At 40.8% G+C, this 21367-nt stretch overlaps 1 protein-coding gene across 2 annotated transcripts in view; it reads right to left on the bottom strand.

Annotated features, from left to right (window-relative positions):
- The window catches only part of HMGA2 (high mobility group AT-hook 2), a 144150-nt gene that overhangs the window by 38619 nt on the left and 84164 nt on the right, over nt 1-21367 (bottom strand). Inside the window, exon 4 of one of the 2 annotated variants that reach the window (XM_063646471.1) lies at nt 1820-6896. The exons of the other annotated variant lie outside the window; for it this stretch is intronic. Within the exon in view, the coding sequence (XP_063502541.1) occupies nt 6855-6896 (42 nt within the window). The 3' untranslated portion in view covers nt 1820-6854. Of the gene's footprint in view, nt 1-1819; nt 6897-21367 lie in introns of those variants that run through there. 2 annotated transcript variants of the gene reach the window in all.

The raw sequence follows: 21367 nt of genomic DNA, 5'->3' as shown, positions 1-21367 counted from the left end.
GTTTCTAACCCATTTCCTGCTTCTAATAATTAGCTACAAGATCTTGGACAAGTCTCTGGAACTTGCTAGGTTTCCATTTGTCCATCTCAAATGGAGATCACTGTCATAATTTGTGATTTTATAAAACGTAAAGAAGAGTTTGTCCCTGTCTTCCTCAAAACTGAACTAATTACCAATTTTCTATCACACAGCTACTTAAAAGTGAAGAACTGTCTTTTCCAGTGTGGTTTTTATATTTGGCAGCAAAACCAAACATCTAGTGGAGGCAGGATATGGAATCAAAAGGCACACGTAGCCTTTGTTAAAGCAGCAATTCATCTCTCCAGAAAGTTGTGATCCCTTCCTGGAGCCTGGTATGGCCGTGGATGGTAGCTCACAGGATTAAGTTTCAGAAAATAAGCTTGGTTTTTCTACTATGAAGGGAATAAATTCAGTTCCTACAAGTGTAGCAATTAATGGGCACCCATGGCCATCTTACTATGAGGGGAAAGGGGCCATTTTGTAAAAAAACAATCCAGGGCTGGAACTCAGTTTGAAAATGGTGTTAAGTTGTGCTTTTAAAATGAGTGATAAAACTCCCGTGTGTTGAAAAAAGGCTATGAAACACTGCAACTCCTCCTTGCTTTGCAAAAGAGTAACATCCACGCCATTGACCTAGGAGTCTGCAATGATATACCCTCCTCCCGTTACACTTAAGCGGCAAAAAGACCCCTGATTACTGCATGGTAACAGTGATCAACATGGTCATGCAGAAAAGCACTTTTTTTTCCTTTCCTGGAATGAACAGGGTGCTGCTTCTGGAATTGGAGGCTGCATTTCTGTCACCAAACCTCTCTCAGAGCTGTGTGTGTTGTGAGACAGCTGAATGTCTCACTGAATGTTTCATGTGACAATGAGGGTGTTTCAGAGCTTCCCACTGCTGCCACAACCTTTCCTTTGTGAGCTTCATGGTTAATGAGACTGTAAACCAGCATCCAAATCAGCATCTGCTGATTGAAAGCAGGTTTAAAGGGCAAAAGAAAATGGTAGTGGTTTAATGATTAAACAACTTTTTACTGCTAAACATTTAAGTTGTTTTAATGTCTAAATCAATATACTTGCAGGATGCAAACTGCAATTAGGTGGAAACAGAACTTCACACTCTTGCAGTTAGAGAAAAAATTGCTACTGTCACTTTAAATGTCAAACTTGGGAACTGGCCTTGAAAGCCTCTGCTCTGCCTCCCTCTCCCCACCTCCCAGGCATTAATTCTATAGAGACGAAGTTAAACACTTAATTTGTAAAACGACTGAGGAGTAAATTTCTTGTTCCAAGGTAACCGGAGTAATTGCCAAATGCAGATAAATCTTCCCCCTGAGTAGGAAGCTCCACACTGTTTTGAAAACAATTCCTAGACTTTGCCCCTGTTGAAGCTGATTGAATGCTCAACCACAAGACTCCACTCTTGTTAGCTCTCGCTTACTGCTTTTAGGGGCAGAGTTAACACTTTTCAAAAATCCAAGCTTCCCTAATAAATACAGTGATTTAGTGAAGATTTTGATTGTCTGGGGTTGGCATTCCTGAGGACAGAATAATTTATTTTGCTCTAAGCAGGTGTGTAATGAGAACAGAGGCTATGTTGATAAGAGATCCCTGGGAGCTGGTAATATATTATCTTCTGTAATTTCTTCCAAAAATAGACTTAATGGAAAGAGGATGCATAATATACCCCTTCTCAAAGGAAGCGTTCCCCAATACAACAGAAGCAGTCATTCTAAAAACAGCTTTATGGCTCTGCAGTCAATAGCTCTATTTTCTCCCCTTTCACAACTTCCTTCCTTCTGCTATGTAAGAACTTATGTGAGGGCACACACACATTCACATGTCAGTGCACACAACTGAAAATGCCCCAAGATCCGCATTCTCATTCAAAGATCTGCAAGATTATGGAAAACTTAATGATCGCTTGACATGACTTAACCGCAGTAAGTGATAGTGCTTTTCATTTTATTTCATTTTTTACTCCAACATCATGTACAACCATGAATTAACCTTGCATTTAATTCAGTTCAGGGAGCAATTTCCAAATGCCTACTATGTTTGAAGTGCCGTATTAGACAAAAAGATATACAGGAAACGATGTTCACAAAATATAAGCTGTAAGCAGAACACTTCCCCAAAGATAAAGATGGCACCAAGAGCAGAATCGGAACTCTGGTGTCCAAATTGCTCCTAATTAAACGCCTAAGTTGCAAGTCAGGTTACTTGGTCGGGCTAAGTTCTTGGAACTTAAAATTGTCTAAGATGTTTTCCTTAGCTACTTCATAAACTAGAAGAAGTTCCTCCTGCTCAGGACCACCCAAATGCTTATTAGAAATTGTCCAAAAGTCAGTTTGTTTCAAATTTGGGACATGTTTTACCTTGAGCGAACAAAAGATATAAAAGAGTAGTTAGAGTCACACCTGGTGGCAAAAACTTATAACCTAAAATGTAGCATATTACTTTAGAAATTGTAGAAAAGATACTTTTGAGCTACTCAAAATTAATTGAGTTTTTTTATTTATAAAAATATTTTAACAATTCAGAAAGGAATTTCACATTTGAGGAATACCAGGGTTTAATAAAAGACAGTAGATGGAAACTTTTAAGGAGGGTCTGCTTGGAAGCTTCTGGGCATTTTCAAGGGCTGGAAATTAATGGCATTCTTTCTTTATTCTGTTAAATTTTACCTCAGAACATATGGTTTCTTTCTTCTCTGATAGTTTTATTGCCAGCCCCACTCTAGAAATATGACAGAATGGCAGAAGAGGGATGGAAGAAAATAGGAAGACCTGTTCTGAAAGGCTGGGAGAGAGTTGGAAGGCCTCAGGAAGTTGCCAAAGACTTCATAATTCCTTTTTTTGTTTTTTGGAGATGGAGTCTTGCTCTATTGCCAGGCTGGCAGGATCTCGGCTCGCTGCAACCAGTGCCTCCTGGGTTCAAGTGATTCTCCTGTCTCAGCCTCCTGAGTAGCTGGGACTACAGGCACGCGCCACAACGCCCAGCTAATTTTTGTATTTTTAGTAGAGACGGGTTTTCACCATGTTGGCCGGGATGGTCTTGATCTCTTGACCTCAAGCCATCCGCCCGCCTCAGTCTCCCAAAGTGCTGGGATTACAGGCGTGAGCCACCGCGCCTGGCCAACTTCATAATTACCGATATTTAGAGTGACTTCAGGGATGTGTGTGTGTGTGTGTGTGTGTGTGTGTGTGTGTAGGGAGGTCTGGCGGTAGGCTGACGCAACACAGAGGCAGAGGACAATTGGTGATTTGTAACCCCACAGCATTTACAAAATTTGAGTCCCTCTTCCATATTCACTTTACAGCCCAGAAATTAATAACATATTTGAGAAGTTGGGACTATCTTCAGATACAGCAAAAAGAACAACGGGATTAGAAGTCAGATGAAGAAATATTAAAATAATTTTATATTCTAAGTTGGTTCATTTTAACTGGGCTTCAATAACATGAAGAAGAGTAGGAAGTGGGTAAAGCTTCCACTGCCCTGAATAAGCCAAGACAAGATGGACCTTCCCTACCCTAAGAGGAATTTAAGTTACTATTAAATAGTATCCTTCCCAAGGTAGGCTGGGGGTGGGGTCAGAGAATGACTTTCCTGGTTTTTTTGTTTGCTTTTTTGTTTTGTTTTGTTTTTTTGAGATGGGGTGTTGCTCTTGTTGCCCAGGCTGGAGTGCAATGGTGCGATCTTGGCTCACTGCAACCTCCACCCCCACAGGTGCAAGCGATTCTCCTACCTCAGCCTCCCAAGTGGCTGGGACTACTGGCATGTGCCATCACACCTGGCTAATTTTGTATTTTTTAGTAGAGACGGGGTTTCTCCACGTCGGTCAGGGTGGTCTTGAACTCCCGACCTCAGATGATCCACTCGCCCCTGTCTCCCACAGTGCTGGGATTACAGGCATGAGCTACCACACCCGGTGAGAATGACTTTCTTAAGGGTGATAAAGTCTGGCATCTCCAATCGGAGCTCTAGAGCTCCCATTTGAAGCCAGAAAATGGCCCTTATGTTGCTGTCCTACCATACTCTTCTAGGTTCCCACAGGGTACAGGAGCCTACAGGAGCTTCCGTTATTCACTAAGTTGTTTGATCCTCGCCTCAAAATATATTTTGTTGGACTGGTCCAGTGCTGTAGCTGGCAAGGGGAGCCCACTACTGTACCAGCTTAGTCCCTGAAAGCCCAGGAACTGACAGTGGTCTGAATGTAACACAGGGAAGCCCCTAGTGGGTGGTGAGTGTTCCTTCATCAAAGAAACATTCCACTTCCTCATTCTCTGCCCTAATCCCCAGTCTTCAGAACATCATTTTATATAAATCATAAAAATGGAGCTGCTCTCCTTTGGGATTGGGAAAGGACCCAGAACCATGTTCTTTTATTTCTTGAGGGATCTTTTTTAAGAATGCCCATAGGGATTTTTTTCTTCTTTTTTTACTTGATTGGGCCCAAGTTTACCAACTAAATTAGCAGGAGGACCATGCTGCCCTTCTTTGGGGCACAACAATTGGTGGGGATGAGCAGCTTCCCCTCGTTTCCAATTGAAGAAACTAGGGAAATGGTCATGCAATGAAGTTTCCCAAGGTTGGTGTATTAGTCCATTTTCATGCTGCTGATAAAGACATACCCAAGACTGGGAAGAAAAAGGTTTAGTTGGACTTACAGTTCCACATGGCTGGGGAGGCCTCAGAATCATGGTGGTAGGCAAAAGACACTTCTTACATGGTGGCGGCAAGAGAAAATGAGGAAGAGGCAAAGGCGGAAACTCCTGAAAAACCTATCAGATCTCATAAGACTTATTCACTATCATGAGAATAGCACAGGAAAGACCGGCCCCCATAATTCAGTTATCTCCCCTGGGTCCTTCTCACTACACTTGGAAATTCTGAGAGCTACAATTCAAGTTGACATTGGGTGGGGACACAGCCAAACCATATCATTCTGCTCCTGGCCCCTCCAAATCTCATATCTACACATTTCAAAACCAATCATGCCTTCCCAACAGTCCCCCAAAATCTTAACTCATTTCAGCATTAACCCAAAAGTTCACAGTCCAAAGTCTAACCTGTGACAAGGCAAATCCCTTCCGTGTATGAGCCTGTAAAATCAAAAGCAAGCTAGTTACTTCCTAGATACAAGGGGGGTACAGGTATTGGGTAAATACAGCCATTCCAAATGAGAGAAATTGGCCAAAATAAAGGGGATACAGGGCCCATGGAAGTCTGAAATCCTGTGAGGCAGTCACATTTTAAAGCTCCAGAGTTATCTCCTTTGACACCAGGTCTCACATCCAGGTCATACTGATGTAAGAGGTTGGTTCCTATGGTCTTAGGCAGCTCCGCCCTTGTGGCTTTGCTGGGTACAGCCTCCCTCCCAGCTGCTTTCATGGGCTGGTGTTGAGTGTCTGTGGCTTTTCCAGACACATAGTGAAAGCTGTCAGTAGATCTACCATTCTGGGGCCTGGGGGACGGTGACCCTCTTCTCACAACTCCACTAGGCAGTGTCCCAGTTGGGACTCTGTGTGGGGGCTCCGACCCCACATTTCCCTTCCCCGTGGCCCTACCAGAGGTTCTTCACGAGAGCACTTCCCCTGCAGCAAATTTCTGCCTGGGCATCCAGGCGTTTTCATACATCTCCTGAAATCTAGGTGGAGGTTGGCAAACCTCAATTCTTGACTTCCGTGCACCCACAGATTCAACACCATGTGGAAGCTGCCAAGGCTTGGGGCTTCCACTCTCCAAAGCCACAGCCCAAGCTGTACGTTGGTTCCTTGCGGCCACAGCTGGAGCTGCTGGGACACAGGGCACCAAGTCCGTAGGCTGCACACAGCATGGAGACCCTGGGCCTGGCCCACAAAACCACTTTTTCTCCTGGATCTCCAGGCCTGTGATGGGACAGGCTGCCGTGAAAGTCTCTGACATGGTCTGGAGACATTTCCCCCATGGTCTTGGGGTTAACATTAGGCTCCTTGCTACTTATGCAAATTTCTGCAGCTGGCTTGAATTTCTCCTCAGAAAATGAGATTTTTTTCTTTTCTATCGCATAGTCAGGCTGCAAATCTTCCAAACTTTTATGCTCTGCTTCCCTTATAAAACTTAATGCCTGCCAGGCACGGTGGCTCACGCCTGTAATCCCAGCACTTTGGGAGGCCAAGGCGGGCGGATCATGAGGTCAGGAGATCGAGACCATCCAGGCTAATGCGGTGAAACCCCGTCTCTACTAAAAATAAAAAAATTAGCCAGGTGTGGTGACGGGCACCTGTAGTCCCAGCTACTCGGCAGGCTGAGGCAGGAGAATGGCGTGAACCCGGGAGGCGGAGCTTGCAGTGAGCTGAGATCCTGCCACTGCACTCCAGCCTGGGCGACAGAGCGAGACTCCGTCTCAAAAAAAAAAACCAAAAAAAACTGAATGCCTTTAACAGTACCCAAGTCACCTCTTGAATGCTTTGCTGCTTAGAAATTTCTTCTGCAAGATACTCTAAATCATCTCTCTCAAGTTCAAAGTTCCACAAATCTCTAGGGCAGTGGCAAAATGCCACCAGTCTCTTTGCTAAAATATAACAAGTCACCTTTGCGCCAGTTCCCAACAAGGTCCTCATCTCCATCTGAGACCACCTCAACCTGGATTTTATTGTCCATATCACTATCAGCACTTTGGGCAAAGCTATTCAACAAGTCTCTAGGAAGTTCCAAACATTCCCACATTTTCCTGTCTTCTTGTGAGCCCTTCAAACTGTTCCAATCTCTGCCTGTTGCCCAGTTCCAAAGTCGCTTCCACATTTTCAGGTATCTTTTCAGCAATGCCCCACTCTCCTGGTACCAATTTACTGTATTAGTCTGTTTTCACGCTGCCGATAAAGACATACCTGAGAGTGGGAAGAAAAAGAGGTTTAATCGGACTTACAGTTCCACATGGCTGGGGAGGCCCCAGAATCATGGCGGGAGGCGAACGGCACTTCTTACATGGCAGTGGCAAGAGAAAATGAGGAAGAAGCAAAAGTGGAAACCCCTGATAAACCCATCAGATCCTGTGAGACTTATTCACTATCATGAGAATAGCATGGGAAAGACTGGCCCCCATGATTCAGTTACCTCCCGCTGAGTCCCTCACACAACACATGGGAATTCTGGGAGATACAATTCGAGTTGACATTTGGGTGGGGACACAGGCAAACCATATCAGTTGGTAATAGGAGAATTGCATCTAAAATATGCATTCTAAACAAATCTACATGTTCCTTGTCTTTTTCTCTTTTTTTTCTAGATTTTCTATTATATTTTAGTAGGCGCTGGATGTTTTTGAGGACTTGGCAAGCCCCCAGATTCACAGTCTCTAAACTTAAGAATCCAGGAAATAGTTCACTCAGGTTTGGAGATTTCTCCTGAAACTGTATTACTATCTAGAGGCAAGCGTTTCCTGTGCACATCCTCAGACCGCAAGTTAACTCCTTTTCCAGCTTCTACCCAGGACTCATCTGTCACTTCATGGCTATTTTCACAAAGAACTCCCCCACCACTAAAAAATGGTTTTGTTTCTTTAAAAGAGTTACTATGTAAACTCAAATTAGGAAACAAACAAGTCATATTGGGACTACCAGCTATGTATTGGCTCACTTCATCCACAACTAAATGATTTTCTCCCAAACATCAGCTTCCCGGAGCCAGAATTCAACTTTGTGCACAAGAAAAGTGACAAATTACTAAATGTCATGGACTTCAGAGTCCATCTTTCGTCATTAAAAACTGGTTGCCTGAGGCCCAAGGTGTTCTTTGTAAGAAGCTTTGAATCCTTTGTGGATTGAGGAAAAGCAGGATAATATTCAATAAGCCATAAATAAACGGCAAATCTGAACACCATCTGGTGAAAAGATTTGTTATATGATTCATATACCTATTCTGCCACCTATTTGATTCCACTGCATGTCCTTCAGTGGTATTGATGGATTCACAGACATTGTAATTCTTATCAATTTAATGGCAAGTAATAGAACATGCTATATCTTCCCACGTGGTTCTCTTTATCTGTCTTCCAGAGTGAGAAAATGGCAGATTTGCATAAATGTTTAAGAATTATTGGATTAGCCTTTGAAATAACATTACATGAATTTAACATTTTTCTTAAATTCTTATTTCATTGGCAAAAATCTGCCCTGGCATCACCTGCACTTACTACTAAGGCATCTCCTAGGTTGCCAGCTTACTCGTTCTTGCTTCTCAAGTTTGGGATTAATCGTCTATAGGTACCTGCTTTCTGCAATCTTGCTCAAGGCTCCTCTGCATTCACCCACTGTTATGAAAATCAGGCAAGAGCAGAATAGGAAAGTGGGTCAGCATATATTTAGTTTTCCAATGGGATCACTAACATTTTTTTTTAAAGTAGATATTTTGCTTAATTTACTTTTGCTTTCTTTTGAGCCCAGAGCTCATGGACTACTACTGTATTTTCATTAGTGATACGGTTTTATGTATCATTTAACAAGTACACCAAAATGCCAAATGTATATGTTAGGGTGAGTAATAAAGACTTGTTTCTCAGGGCGCCAGTCCATATTTTTTATAGTGCTTTCTGTCTTCCATTTTCAGGACTTAGAAAGTCTATGCTGCGCAATGTTCCCAAAGGGATGTGGCTGTAAAATGTGTGAGGTCTGATAAATGTTCTTATCTGATGTTTGCCCATCTTCTGTGGGAAAATTCTATCAGATGAAACAAGACTGTCTAGACCTCCCTTTTCTTTTTCATCCTGCTGAGAGATTTATCAGAACCGTACCCCTTCCCTCCTACAGAAACATTTTTTTACATCTCAAGGTGCTTTGAGTCACCTTGAGTGACTCAAATTGTAGTCAGCCCACTGGTATCTCCAGCTCTACAACATCATTCACCTCACTCCTAAAAATAGGAAATACTGCCAGGAAATGGATGCAAACAATTCTTACATATTTAATAAAATAAGTAACATTGTTACCTTTTCTAGCTATTTCTCTGTTGCCCTTATAGGAGCATCTGTTGTAGAGCATTATAAAGTTACATACAGATGTCATCCATAGGACTATTTTCAGACTCTCCAGCCTCCTGAAATTTGTCAACACCATTCATCTTGATCTTTACCAAAATCTGAGTTTTGTTTCTTTTCTTAAAAGTTTGAGAAAAGTGCATTCAGGTGTTTTTAAAGCATAAGAAGGTGAAAATTACATTTTTGATGTTTTCAAGGCCATTTTTCTTATTTATGTCATCACTGCATACAAAGTGGCTGAAAATAAAAAAGTTGAAATTTTCCAAGCATTCAGCATAAAAAAACTTACAGATTAACTATAGAACTATTTCCCAGTTTCAAAATTAATTAAACACCACCACCAAGTTTTCTCACCAGCCCTGCTTACATTTCCCATGTGTACATCTCCCCTTTCTAACCAAGCTCCACTTCTCTTTATAAGTCCTTTCATCACAAAATCAAAGGAACATGTGATTTCCCTCCAGAACGACACCATCTTTAGTTCATCTGCAAATGCTGACAGGTACTCTTACGAAAATGAAACCAAAAAGAGGTGAAGGAAGAGACAGAGAAGCATATTTCAAATCATTTCGACCCATTTCTTCCTTTTGCTAAGATTAGGAAGGACATTTTGTGGAGCTAACTCAAAAGGCCATTTCACAAGCACTTCACAAGGGCATTTCACAAGAGGGTCTTTGAGAGACAGGGCTTTGAGTAAATTACTTAGAAAATCCAAGTTTAAAAGCCTCCTCTGAGTGAAGAATGGATGTTTTAGTTTGACTTATCAAAACTGGATGTTTTCACTGACTAAATTTCTAGATAATTCTTCACTTTTAGAAATTACTGAAAACCTGCTTTCTTTCTCTCCACCTGTTATCAAGTATAAAGTAAATGCTTGTAGAATTGTATTAGGTACTAAAGAGATACACAATAGTAGTTCTTGTCTTTGCTAAGAAACTTAAAGTTTCATCACAGAGACAAGATGAATGTCAAAGAAACAACTAGAGATACAAGCAAAGTAAGGGCCAAACCCACAGATCTAGGGCTCCATAACTGCACACTCCAGGAAACCCCAGCCTTTTTCAGTTCTTACTGCTCTTTCCTTCCCCCTTCCGTTTCTTCCTTGTCCTTCTTTTTCTCAATTCCTTTTCTCCCTTCTGCCTGTTTTATGTGTTTGGCCTGTCAGTGATGCTCACAGGCACTGTTGAGTACTCTGCTTTATGAAAACGCCCATGTTTCTATATCTGCTTACTTGCTTGATTCAGTCATTCACTCATTCCCTCCCTCATTCGTTAAACCAACACTATCTTATAAAGCTCTGTGCTAGAGAGCATGGAGGAAACAATCCAGACCAGACCCAGATTCGGCCCTGGTTTCACCTCTCTGCAGTCCTAGCTTTTGTCATTTGCTTTTATGGAAGCTGTCAAACACAATGGCTTCTTACTTAACTTCTTAGTGGCTCCCCCATTCCAGGGATCTGTGCTGCCTTCTCAACATTCTCACGGCCTCAGTGGCACGGACCTTAGGCCCTGGGACTCCTCAGATATTTCTGTCTGCTTTTTCTTCCTTCTTTTAACTTCTCCCCCTCCCTCCATGCATTACCACTTAGTGCCCCTGGGGTTCAGCCAGGGGATCCTAGCTCATCTTTTCTTTCTCTACTTATTCCCTTAGTGCAGCCATAAGGATTCAATTACCACCTATACTCAGATGAGCCCTAGATCCCCATCTTCAGCCCTGACTCCTCTTCCTCTTTTCAGTCCCTTATTTCTCAATGTCTACAAAATATATAGGCTAGACATTTCATTGCCATCTAAAACAAACATGTCAAAACCAGATTTTATTCTCTCTCCACCCAAAGTTGCCTCTGCGGGCTACCTCATGTAAGCGGCCCAAGTGCCGTTGCCCCAGCTGCCAAAGTCTACCTTCACCAGCTTCCTCTTTCTATTTATTGTCCCCTTTTCCCTGCATCCTTCCCTCAATTCTTCTACTAAGCCCTAGTAACTCTTTCTCTCTATTATTTTCCCAGACCCAAGCCTTCAAGGCTATTTCCATAGCCAAAGAACTCTTCTGGATATTAACTATCTCAAAGTCAAAAAACATATATTCATACACTCAAAAAAGTAGTAAACAGGAAAAGCTTTTTGGGGCATCCTGCACATCCTAAGACGGATCGGGAATAGTTCCTGTCACGTGTTTTCTAGTAATTTAAAGAGAATTAAAAAAATGCTTCAAGCTGGAGTTATATGCGTATTGTTTAAGCTATTCTATTTACTTAATAGTTGTTTTTATATTATGTTCCCAGGGAGGTACTGGCCTAGCAGACACATTAGAAATAAATTCGGAAAAATGCAGACAAGATAAATGTAACAATGGAATTGCAAGCATATCCATCAAAAGACCTATCTGCAGTCCAGTACATCATGCTGTCAGGAAATTTTGCCTCTGGCTTATCTTCAAGTTTTCCACTTCTTAATCTTCATCCCTTTTTACACATTTTTTATATTAAAGTATTCTTCTACCTCCTTGAGATGAATGTAAGAATACCTATCAGTTACTGAACATGGAACCAGCTGCCTCAGACTTGCAGCTTCATTGATCACCAGAACCAATTTGCCTGAGCCCTGGAAAATGTAATGGTCCACTGCACTCCCTTACTGTTCTATGGAGGACTTGTCCAAAGTTGTGGGCCTAGTATAAAAGGATCTTCTTTTCCGGCAAGGATGACAGCACGGTACTCCTCTTAGAACGACTGGACTCTCACTTCCTAGGAAAGTTATTAGTGTGTAGATTATTTAAGACTGATGGTCACCCATTCCCTCTTTCCCTCCAGTACCCTGGGTTAGGTCATTTGGATGCTCAGTTAAGTCATCTCTAGAGGCGTGGTAGAGAAGAGGGGGAAGCAACGTTAATATGAATTAACTATCTTGATTTTGTCAATGTGCTATTACTAAGAATCTGTTAATACAATGTGGAAATTTTTAGCAAAATCTATTTGGGTTAATACCCAAATGTCCAAAATTTAAACCCAAAGAGTAACTCCACAAAAAAAAAAAAAAAAAAAGTAAGTCAAGGTAGGTATTCAAAGGTGCATCCAAAGAAATAGCTGGAAGTGGTAGAAGTCATGGCAGTTCATCTGAAGCTGGGAATGAAATGTTACTGACAAACTGCACAGAGGATAAAAGATACAGGAAAATACCAATGGAATGAGAAAGGAAAGTCATGTGATATTACATGGCACTGAAGAGACAGAGACAGTGAATACTTTTTAAGCATCTGTTTTATGAAATCAAACCACACCATAGCCACACTGTGATTTCTGCAAAAAGGTGGATCCCTGTACGAGAGTAACTGGAGTTCAGCCCACCCTCTACTCTCTAAGCTGTCCCCCCAGGCATGGCTCTGCATGTGCCTAGAATGAGTACTTTTTTCAAATTCGCACAAGGGTGCCATATGGGGTAGCAGTGAAACTGCATCTTGGGATGCAGACTTCAGGTGGAAACATAAGAAAGAATAACCCAGTGTTTTGAAATGATCTGAAAGACACCTGATAGGTTTCTGTATTGGAGAAAGCCACACGTAAGGCTCATAGATGTAACGGACAATTCCTCAAGGTGAAAATAAGGTGAAGAGCTATCCTGGACTCCTCCAATGACAATTCAGTGACTCCTTTTGATACTGTTTCCCAGAGATGTTTTCTTCTTGGAGATGGTTCTTGGTAGTAGATTGTCCTGTGGATATGACATCAGGACGGGGCATATGGCATGAATACCTCAGAAGAGATCTAGTGATGGAACACTAATAGACACTTTTTAGACCAGGCGCGATGGCTTATGCCTGTATTCCCAGCACTTTGAGAGGCCAAGGTGGGTGGCTCACCTGAGGTCAGGAGTTCGAGACCAGCCTGGCCAACATGGTGAAACCCCGCCTCTACTAAAAATACAAAAATTAGCTGGGTGTGGTGGTGGGTGCCTGTAATCCCAGCTACTCAGGAGCCTGAGGCAGGAGAATTGCTTGAACCTGGGAGGTGGAGGTTGCAATGAGCCGAGATTGCGCCATTGCACTCCAGCCTGGGCAACAAAAACAAGACTCCGTCTCAAAAACAACAACGATAACAACAACAAACAACCAAAACATTTTTTAAAAAGCATGTTGCAGGGGGATGAATAAAGACAATTATTTCAAATTCTCAACATTGGGTTCAACCCTAGGCTCCATAAGTGCCAGGAAATAGTGACCTGATGTAGAGGAGAGTATAACGAAAGGGAAGAGGAAGGGTAACCAACACTTCTTAGGGCACTGATGACACATCAGGAACACTACACACATCAGCTGTGATGGGGACCCTGTGAGACAGGTCCCATGAACCCCACCTGACAGATGAGGGAACTTACGTTCAGAGAAGTCATGAGCTCTGAGTGGGGTCAAACAGCTAGTGAGTAACATGGCCCAGATTCAAATCTAGGTCTAACTACAAAGTCCATATTCTTTCAATTACACCCTGCTACTTATTAAAAGGCTGAATAATACGCCTTATGAGAAAAAGTTAAAGGAAGTTCTATAACTCATGCTTGATAAAAAAAGACTGAAAAATGATATAATGTTTTTGAAGTACTGTCTAGGAAGGACTAACCTAAAGGATGGTAACCAGCTGTTTTGAAATGGGCTCTGAAGAAATAAGAATAGGAAATGGGCTTCAACTGCAACAAGAAGGCAAGTTTCCTTACCAGAAGGATTGCACTTATTGGACTCAGTGACTGAGGAAGATTGTGGGATCTTCTTCCTGTGCAGAAGTCAAGATGACTGACCCCGGAGAAAAGCGGAGAAGTGAAGTTTGTTTAAAATGGGGAAGACCACTGAAGGAGTTGACCAGAGAAAAGGAAGGAGAGGCAAACTGCCACAGAATGGTACAAAATGGCAGAAGGAAAAAATAGCACAAAATGGCAGAAGGAATGGAGGAACAGAAGAACTGTTGTATGGAGAACTACACAGAAAACAAGAGACTCATGTTTATAAGTAATTAATTAAAACCTTTTTGTTTTAATAACGTCTAGTGTAACTGTGCTTGTGAAGCAAATTCCTATCACATCTCCTCTGAAGGTATTTTCAAACAATATAGATTTTTTATCTGAATGGAAGAATTTAAGAGTGGTCCTGCCTCAGAGCAGGGACACAGAAGTGCTAAAGGACTGCTTTGAGAGTTTTTGTCATCCCTAAAACAGCTTCTTTTTTAACTTTATATTTATATAGATGAATAATGTTCTCATTTTAGAAACTAAAATGCCCCATTCAGCATGATCATCCTATGACAATCCACATTTTAGACTTGTGAAAACTGTGGGCCAGAGAGGAAGAGAGACTCATCCAGTAAATAGCTGATGGAGCTACGGCTTGACATTAAATCCAGGAATAGATTCCAAATCCAGGATTCTTTCCAGAATCAAAACCTATGCTTTCAAACACATTCTGAGGGTTGGCTCTCTGTGAACAACACCTCCTCAGGTTGTTCCTTTAACTTCAATGTGAATCACTTATAACTGCTAAATAAAACTGATAATTCAGCGTGAACAGGACAATGAAAAGGACCCAAGTATCTAGGACTCCCCTGCCACTCTACAGATTGGAGGAAATGAGTTTCAGAAGGGTTCTAGACAGAGCAGGAAGCAAGGTCTAGAAGCTTTTGTTCTTTATTTTGCTGAGGCCCACTATGAAGAGTGCTCCCAGGGGACATTCTTTCTTTCATTTGTATATTCATTCATTTATTTAAATTTAAAATAGATGAGGTCACACTTTTTGGCCTATTATTGCAGCACTGAAAATTTTTAAAGCTGTGCACTTAATGGAGAAATAAATGACAGAATATAAAAATATATCAAGTTCACTTTAACGTAAAAAATTTGATTAGCTTACAAAAATAATATGCATAAATTTAAAAATTTAGTATTTATCATTTACCTGAAGAATCATTCTGTGAAGTATGGTAAGGGTTGCAAACTATTGGGTGTTTGGGGATTGTAAAGAGAACATAAACAGAAAGACTAGTGGAAAGATACAGTTAATACGGTATCTAAATCAGGGATCACCTGAAGCTCTGACACTAGAACTTCCATACAATGTATTATCTATAAGTGTAGATATGGCCAGATCCATAGAGAGTAGACTTTTAGTATAGAGATGCCACTATCATAGTTTCATTTCTGTTTGGCCATGCTTGTAACATAATTTTTAGAATGGAATTGTTAATAAACATACAGTTAAATGTGGTGAACTCCACATCTTGGAGATTCAACAATACTGACCATTTACCATGGTAAGTTCTTATTTCTACATGGATGCCCTGGCTGGGTGTGTGCATAAGGGGCACTTAGAGAATAAAGGATCTCATCATCTCGGGTATGACAAGAAAGACCAAAAGGGGTCCCAAATGTAATTCCGTTTGGTATTGATGAAAATTCTAATGACCAAATGCTCATTAGGAGGATTGGCTTTCGGAATAAGCCATGTTTGTGGAATCGAACATGCTAAGAGAATAGAAGAAATGGACAACTTAGAGCCTATGACCTGGCCTTGCTTCCTGGATCTTAATCTTGCTGTCATCACACAGCTTTCCTTGGAGTCCTGCCAAGCAATGTGCCAGCAGAGAAGCTGCTCTGTTGAGCAGAGGATGTGGATGCTAACTACCCTATCACCTGTTTCCAGGGAAGACTGAAAGCATATTAAGGTTTTTAGAAGGCTGATCCTCTCAACAACCAGCCTATTATTAAGCTATCTTCTTATCTAAAAACTAAAGTCAAGTGGTAGAGATGGTTCATCTGTTATCCCAACCTTTGAATATCTGTTTTTCTAACAACAAAGACCAGCTGCTCCCTACCTCCAACATTTGAATCTAGAGGCATCTTCTAAAAATTTGCTTGTACCTTAAATGCTAATGTAAGTCATCAAAGTATACCAATTGAGTTGGATACATGGAGTGTCGTTTTGAAATATAGTTCTATTGTTTGATATCAGCTTTTAAGATTAGAAAATGTCCTCTGCATATCTGAAGCCTTATTTCTTAATATTGTTCCTCTCAAAGATCTTGCCCATTGCTGCAGAATCTGTGGGGGCTCTAATGCTGAAAGGATAAAGGTGAATAGAGAATGAGGTGGAAGGAAGCTAAACACCACCTCTCTTAACCACTGGCATTCAGTGACTACTAATTGCTACTAACTGGTCTATACAGTTCAAAAACTTGAGTTGAATTTGCGCCTTTGAATTCAGTCAACGCTTGGAACAAAGGGTATTTAGCCCCCTTTTCTTTTCTAAGTCAAAAGGAAACATATAAGAAACCAAAAGAAAACTATGGAGATGTGCATTTCAGTTTCTGTTGGACAGTACCCCAAGAACTGATAAGATGTTTTAAAAAGAAAAAAAGGAGAAAACTGTAAAAAGTGTCTGAGGACCTAGTACCCCAAGTTCCTACCAGAAGATGTCATGAAAATTCAGGGACCACAGACACTGAACAGAGAGAAATGCATGCAGGAGCAAAGGAAAAACACCAAAATCTTATGTAGAATTATCAACTACATGCGTTTATATTCATGGCTAAAGATACAGAACATCTTATTCAATAATCTATAACACTGGGACAACAGAACCTATGCGGTAGGCGTGAGGAGTGAGTACGGTGTAAAGATTTTTAAGTGAGATATAAAAGATTTAATGCAGTACCTCGGTCAGCAGTGACTATTGTTCATGACTGCAATATTAGTATTTGAGAGAATACTTGGATTATTGAATAAAAAAGAAAAAAACCTGGAGAAGGTATCTGCTCTTGGTGATGGGGACCTGTTTCATGAGAATGGTTAGGCAATGACTGAATTAAGAGACTGAGCAGAGGCCCCTTCCCCTGACTAAGGGCAGAGAAAGGAGCATGTTTTTAGCTGTGGCTGAGTAAAAATGAGTGTGAGAACCACCTGGAACACAAAGAGGGGAGGTGGACAGGAGCCTCGTCTTCATTGCTTTGGTCTTTAGCTCCTCTAGTTTTCTTCTCTAGTGTACGCTCTCTCTCCTTCCTTCCTCTCTACCTCTTTTCAATATATCCTCTTTTGTGCTGTTAGCTTTATTTGCCCTTTTTACTGGTCCTAGTGAAAGTATTCTGTACATTCAACATCCAAGATGATGTGCATGCAGCAATCTCCTAAGAGAGGACTTCGTGAACCAAATAGGTCACCGAGGGTGTGAATGTGGAAGCCAGAGTTCTCCACCTGAACAGCTGGGTTTGCATGTGTTTCCCCCTACAGGCTTAAAAGGTAACATCTTGGTCCTCTAAGCAGGGTATAAAACTATGTTCAATGGATTTAAGGAGATGAGGTTATATCTCCATATTCATTCCCGTGGATGTGCTACTCCTACATTCACGTCTATATAGGCAAAAAAGAGGCAAAGACATCAGGTTTGAGGCTTGATGGTTTTTGGTTAAATTAGGTCAAAGCTCCCTATTTTTCTTCATCATCGCTTTTTTTCTTTGTTGGTTGGTTGGTTTGTAAATAGACTCCTTCAGATAATGACATCTCTTTCCCACTTCACCCCTAGCTTTAGATATTTTTCATTCTCAAGCTAGCCTGAGAGAATAATAGGATTTCTAACTTTGTCTTCTCTATGACTGAAAAATTCAAAATATGCCTGTAAAAAGATTAAATGGAAATTAGGGATGCTAAATGTTCCACATTACAGGAATAAATCAGAGATTAAAAAAAAAAAGAAGGCAATCCATAGTTTAAATTTCCTGCCTGCAGGGCACGCTACACCTTACATCCTTTTAAATTCCACAGGTAATATAATTTATATTAAATGGGGCAGGTCCCAGCAGAAATTTGTGCTGGTGCCAGACAAAACAATTACTTTGATGTGCACTTTTGAAAGTATTGTGGCTCCCAGGTATGGGACTTACATACAAACAGTAGAGATGTAGATGTACTTTCTGTTATTAAAATTATTACATTGCTAATGTATGATTATTGAGCATAATAAGCAAATTAAAGGTAATCTATTTACTTTAAAAAAATTAGATCAACTGTTAGAAAGTAAGAAAAATTAAAGTCAGACAGTCTCATAGTTTGCTAAGCTACAATTTCCTAGAAAAGAAAGCAAAACAAATCTTCTGCCAGCGGATGTGTTCAGAAGTAAGCCTTTTTAAGATGATGGTAGGATATATGTTGTAAAGGTAATTATAGTGGAATTCAGGTCAGGCCAAAGTAGATCAAGATTAGAGTTTTGTAACAAAAAAAGCCTTTTGCTGTAGTTGACCACATTGCAGAAACTCCTCAATCTATATGGGAGTTGGGTTGCAAAAGTCTGTTTGTGAATTGACTATCGGGAAAGCAGAATAAACTTTCTTACTAAAATTACAATGGTTAAAAACATAGGCATCTATTAAGTCCCCATTAGATGCCAAGGAAGACGTTAAAGATGAAAGTTCCTTCAAGGAAGAAATAGATGCATAAACAAATAATTTTAACACTGTGCACTAAAATAGCTGTGGATAAACGAAGAGAGGACCATCTAAATCTACTTCCCAGCAACAACTGGAGACATATGAAACTCATTTTGAAAATGTAGAAAGGGTAATAACAAAGAGAAAGGCAAAGGAAAAAAAAGAAAGGATGTGAAGGGAAATATCTGGAAGACAACTGAATGAGACTTTGAAGAGATGAGGAAAAATCTAGAGATGTTGGAATGTATGAGTAAGAAATCACACAGAGTAGTAAATCACACAGAGAATAGAACTACAATATGTGTGTGAGATATGCCGAGCTAAGGAGAATGACTCATGCCAACAGTTCCCCGTACCTGTTCCCAAGCAGGAAGGGGAAACCCAGCCTGTATACAGGCTGCCCTTCACATGTAATGGCTGTTTGACAGTCAGGTACAGTAATGTAAAGTGTGCTTTCCATGCAATACCATAACTCACCATGAAAATAAGTTAATCTTCAACAAAATTATACCAAACTTAAGCAAATTGTTGGTACACTTGATTGTCTAATTTGGCCTTCTTTTCTCCACAAAGAGTGTGTGGTTTCCTCTAAATGCTTAATTGGCAGACTCTATGGATATCTCAATTTTATTTAAAGGACAAAGATTTGAGTAATTAAGTGTAAAGAGAGAGTCAAGCTACCTTTGTAATGGTTGAAAAGCAATGGTACAGCTGAAATGGACTGCCAAAATGAAACTTAGGTCATACAGTCGTTGAAACCACCCAGAAGCAGTAGAAGGACTGGGAAATTATGTTGGAAACCCAATTACATCATTACTATCCAGTGCAGCTGCTTAATCCCATGTCTACCACTTCCCAGAACCATGTGGCCACAACAGGATTGTTACCTAGAAACATCCTTACTTGAAAAATTAAGCACTTGTCCAACAATTTCCTGTTAATCACCAATTTCCCTAAACGTTGGCTTGTGTGCCTTGTAAGTGGCCACCCTATCTTTTGGTTCCCTATTCTCAAATCTCTGTCATTGATGAAGAACTCCCCAAAGAATAGGCCTCCTAGGTCCTTCCAAAGAGGGGCATAGAGTCCTCTCTGAATTGCTCTTTTATGCTAGTTAATTGATTGTTGAGTGATCCCCTAACTTTGCACAAATGCTGAGAGGCCCAGAACTCTCAGCATATGACTATCAGAGCACTTTATCCCCAACCTTTTTTTTTTTTTTTTTTTTTTGAGACGGAGTCTCTCACTCTGTTGTCCAGGCTGGAGTGCAGTGGCATGATCTCGGTTCGCTGCAACCTCCGCCTCCCTGGTTCAAGGGATTTTCCTGCCTCAGCCTCCGGAGTAGCTGGGATTACAGGCATACATCACCACACCTGGCTCATTTTTGTATTTTTTTTGTTTGTTTTTAGTAGAGATGGATTTTCACAATGTTGGCCAGGCTGGTCTTGAACTCCTGACCTCGTGATCCACCTGCCTCGGCCTCCCAAAGTGCTGGGATTACAGGTGTGAGCCACCGCGCCCGGCAACGCCTTTATATTGAAGTTAACAGTTCACATGCTTGGCTCCCACTCGTTTTCAGGTATAGGGAATGCCCATACACCTTTGGAGTCAAATGCTAGCCTTGGACAGGTCCTGGCACACTGGAGGTGATCAGTAATTGGAAAAGAAACCCATTTCCACAGGGTCTTGATCTTTAATGTTTGTAGCAATTAGGACACTATATTTGACGTTGAACCTCCAGAATAACTATTAGACAGTAACATCAGCTCTTAAACTTGTAATATCTTATAAGCATGGTTTCTGCCCTCAAAGAACGTACAATCTAAACAAAGAGTAATAAAAAAACTTAAAATCCTTACTCTACAGAACTTAATGTTTAGCATAATTTGTTATTTTTAACCTTTTTCTTTATGATCTTCTTCTCTAATGCCCTGTTTCTTTCCCCCTCTACCCTTCTAGTGGTTACCAGCAGCCCTAATCAGCATCAAACAAAAAATATCCCCAATAGTATTCTATGAGTTGAACTAACTCACCACGCGGATTCTAAATGCTGATGGTAGGGAAGACTAGAGAGTCACCTTCTTGCTGAAGTATGGGAAGTGAAACAACATACTAGCAAGACACTTGTGCTTAGCTTTTTCCTTCTGAAGCTACAAAGCCCATGAATAAACACAAAGATGCACCTAAACACTTATTAATGAATGTTGCTGGGCTACTGTGGACCCATTTCTGTAGAAATCAACCTTCAAGAGCTCACATAAAATGGCAACAAATCTGTATGCCCATAAGATGCTATCATCAGAGGCACTGACCCCCCCAAGTGACCCCTGACAGTCCCCTCACCTCTCCCACAAGACTTCCAAAGGAACGCCCCTCCAGCCATTGTTACGTGTGACTGGCAACTTCCCGACATGAGTTTAGCTGCAGGCTGATGTCTAAAAGTTCACGCACTATAAAAACTGGTTTATTGGATGCAAAAGAGAATTAGGACTTCAAAGACTCTTACTCTGTCAAATTAAATTAACATATGGAACAGCAACTAAGCTATGATTGGTATTCATAGCATCAGCTCTTTGGTAAGGCTCTGGCTGGTTTTTAATGCAGCTTGTTCACTGTTTTAAGTGAACTATTGCTGATCTAATCTGGTTACTTAGAAGAATATTTAATGACTTGGGAAACAATATAATGTGAAGTGTAAAGAGCTGAATACAAAATTACACAAGGTATAATCCATATTTTCTAAATGAGACTCTATATTTAGCTTTTAAAATTGTTTACTTCATAGATAAAAAATTTACACTAAAATATTAACTGATTTCTTCTGAGTAGTAAGATTTGACAATTTTATTTTATTCCTTCAGCTTTTATGAATCATCTAA

This window comes from Pongo pygmaeus, chromosome 10 (assembly GCF_028885625.2).
Source record: "Pongo pygmaeus isolate AG05252 chromosome 10, NHGRI_mPonPyg2-v2.0_pri, whole genome shotgun sequence".
NCBI lineage: Eukaryota > Metazoa > Chordata > Mammalia > Primates > Hominidae > Pongo > Pongo pygmaeus.
This window is presented reverse-complemented; position numbering and strand designations above follow the sequence as displayed.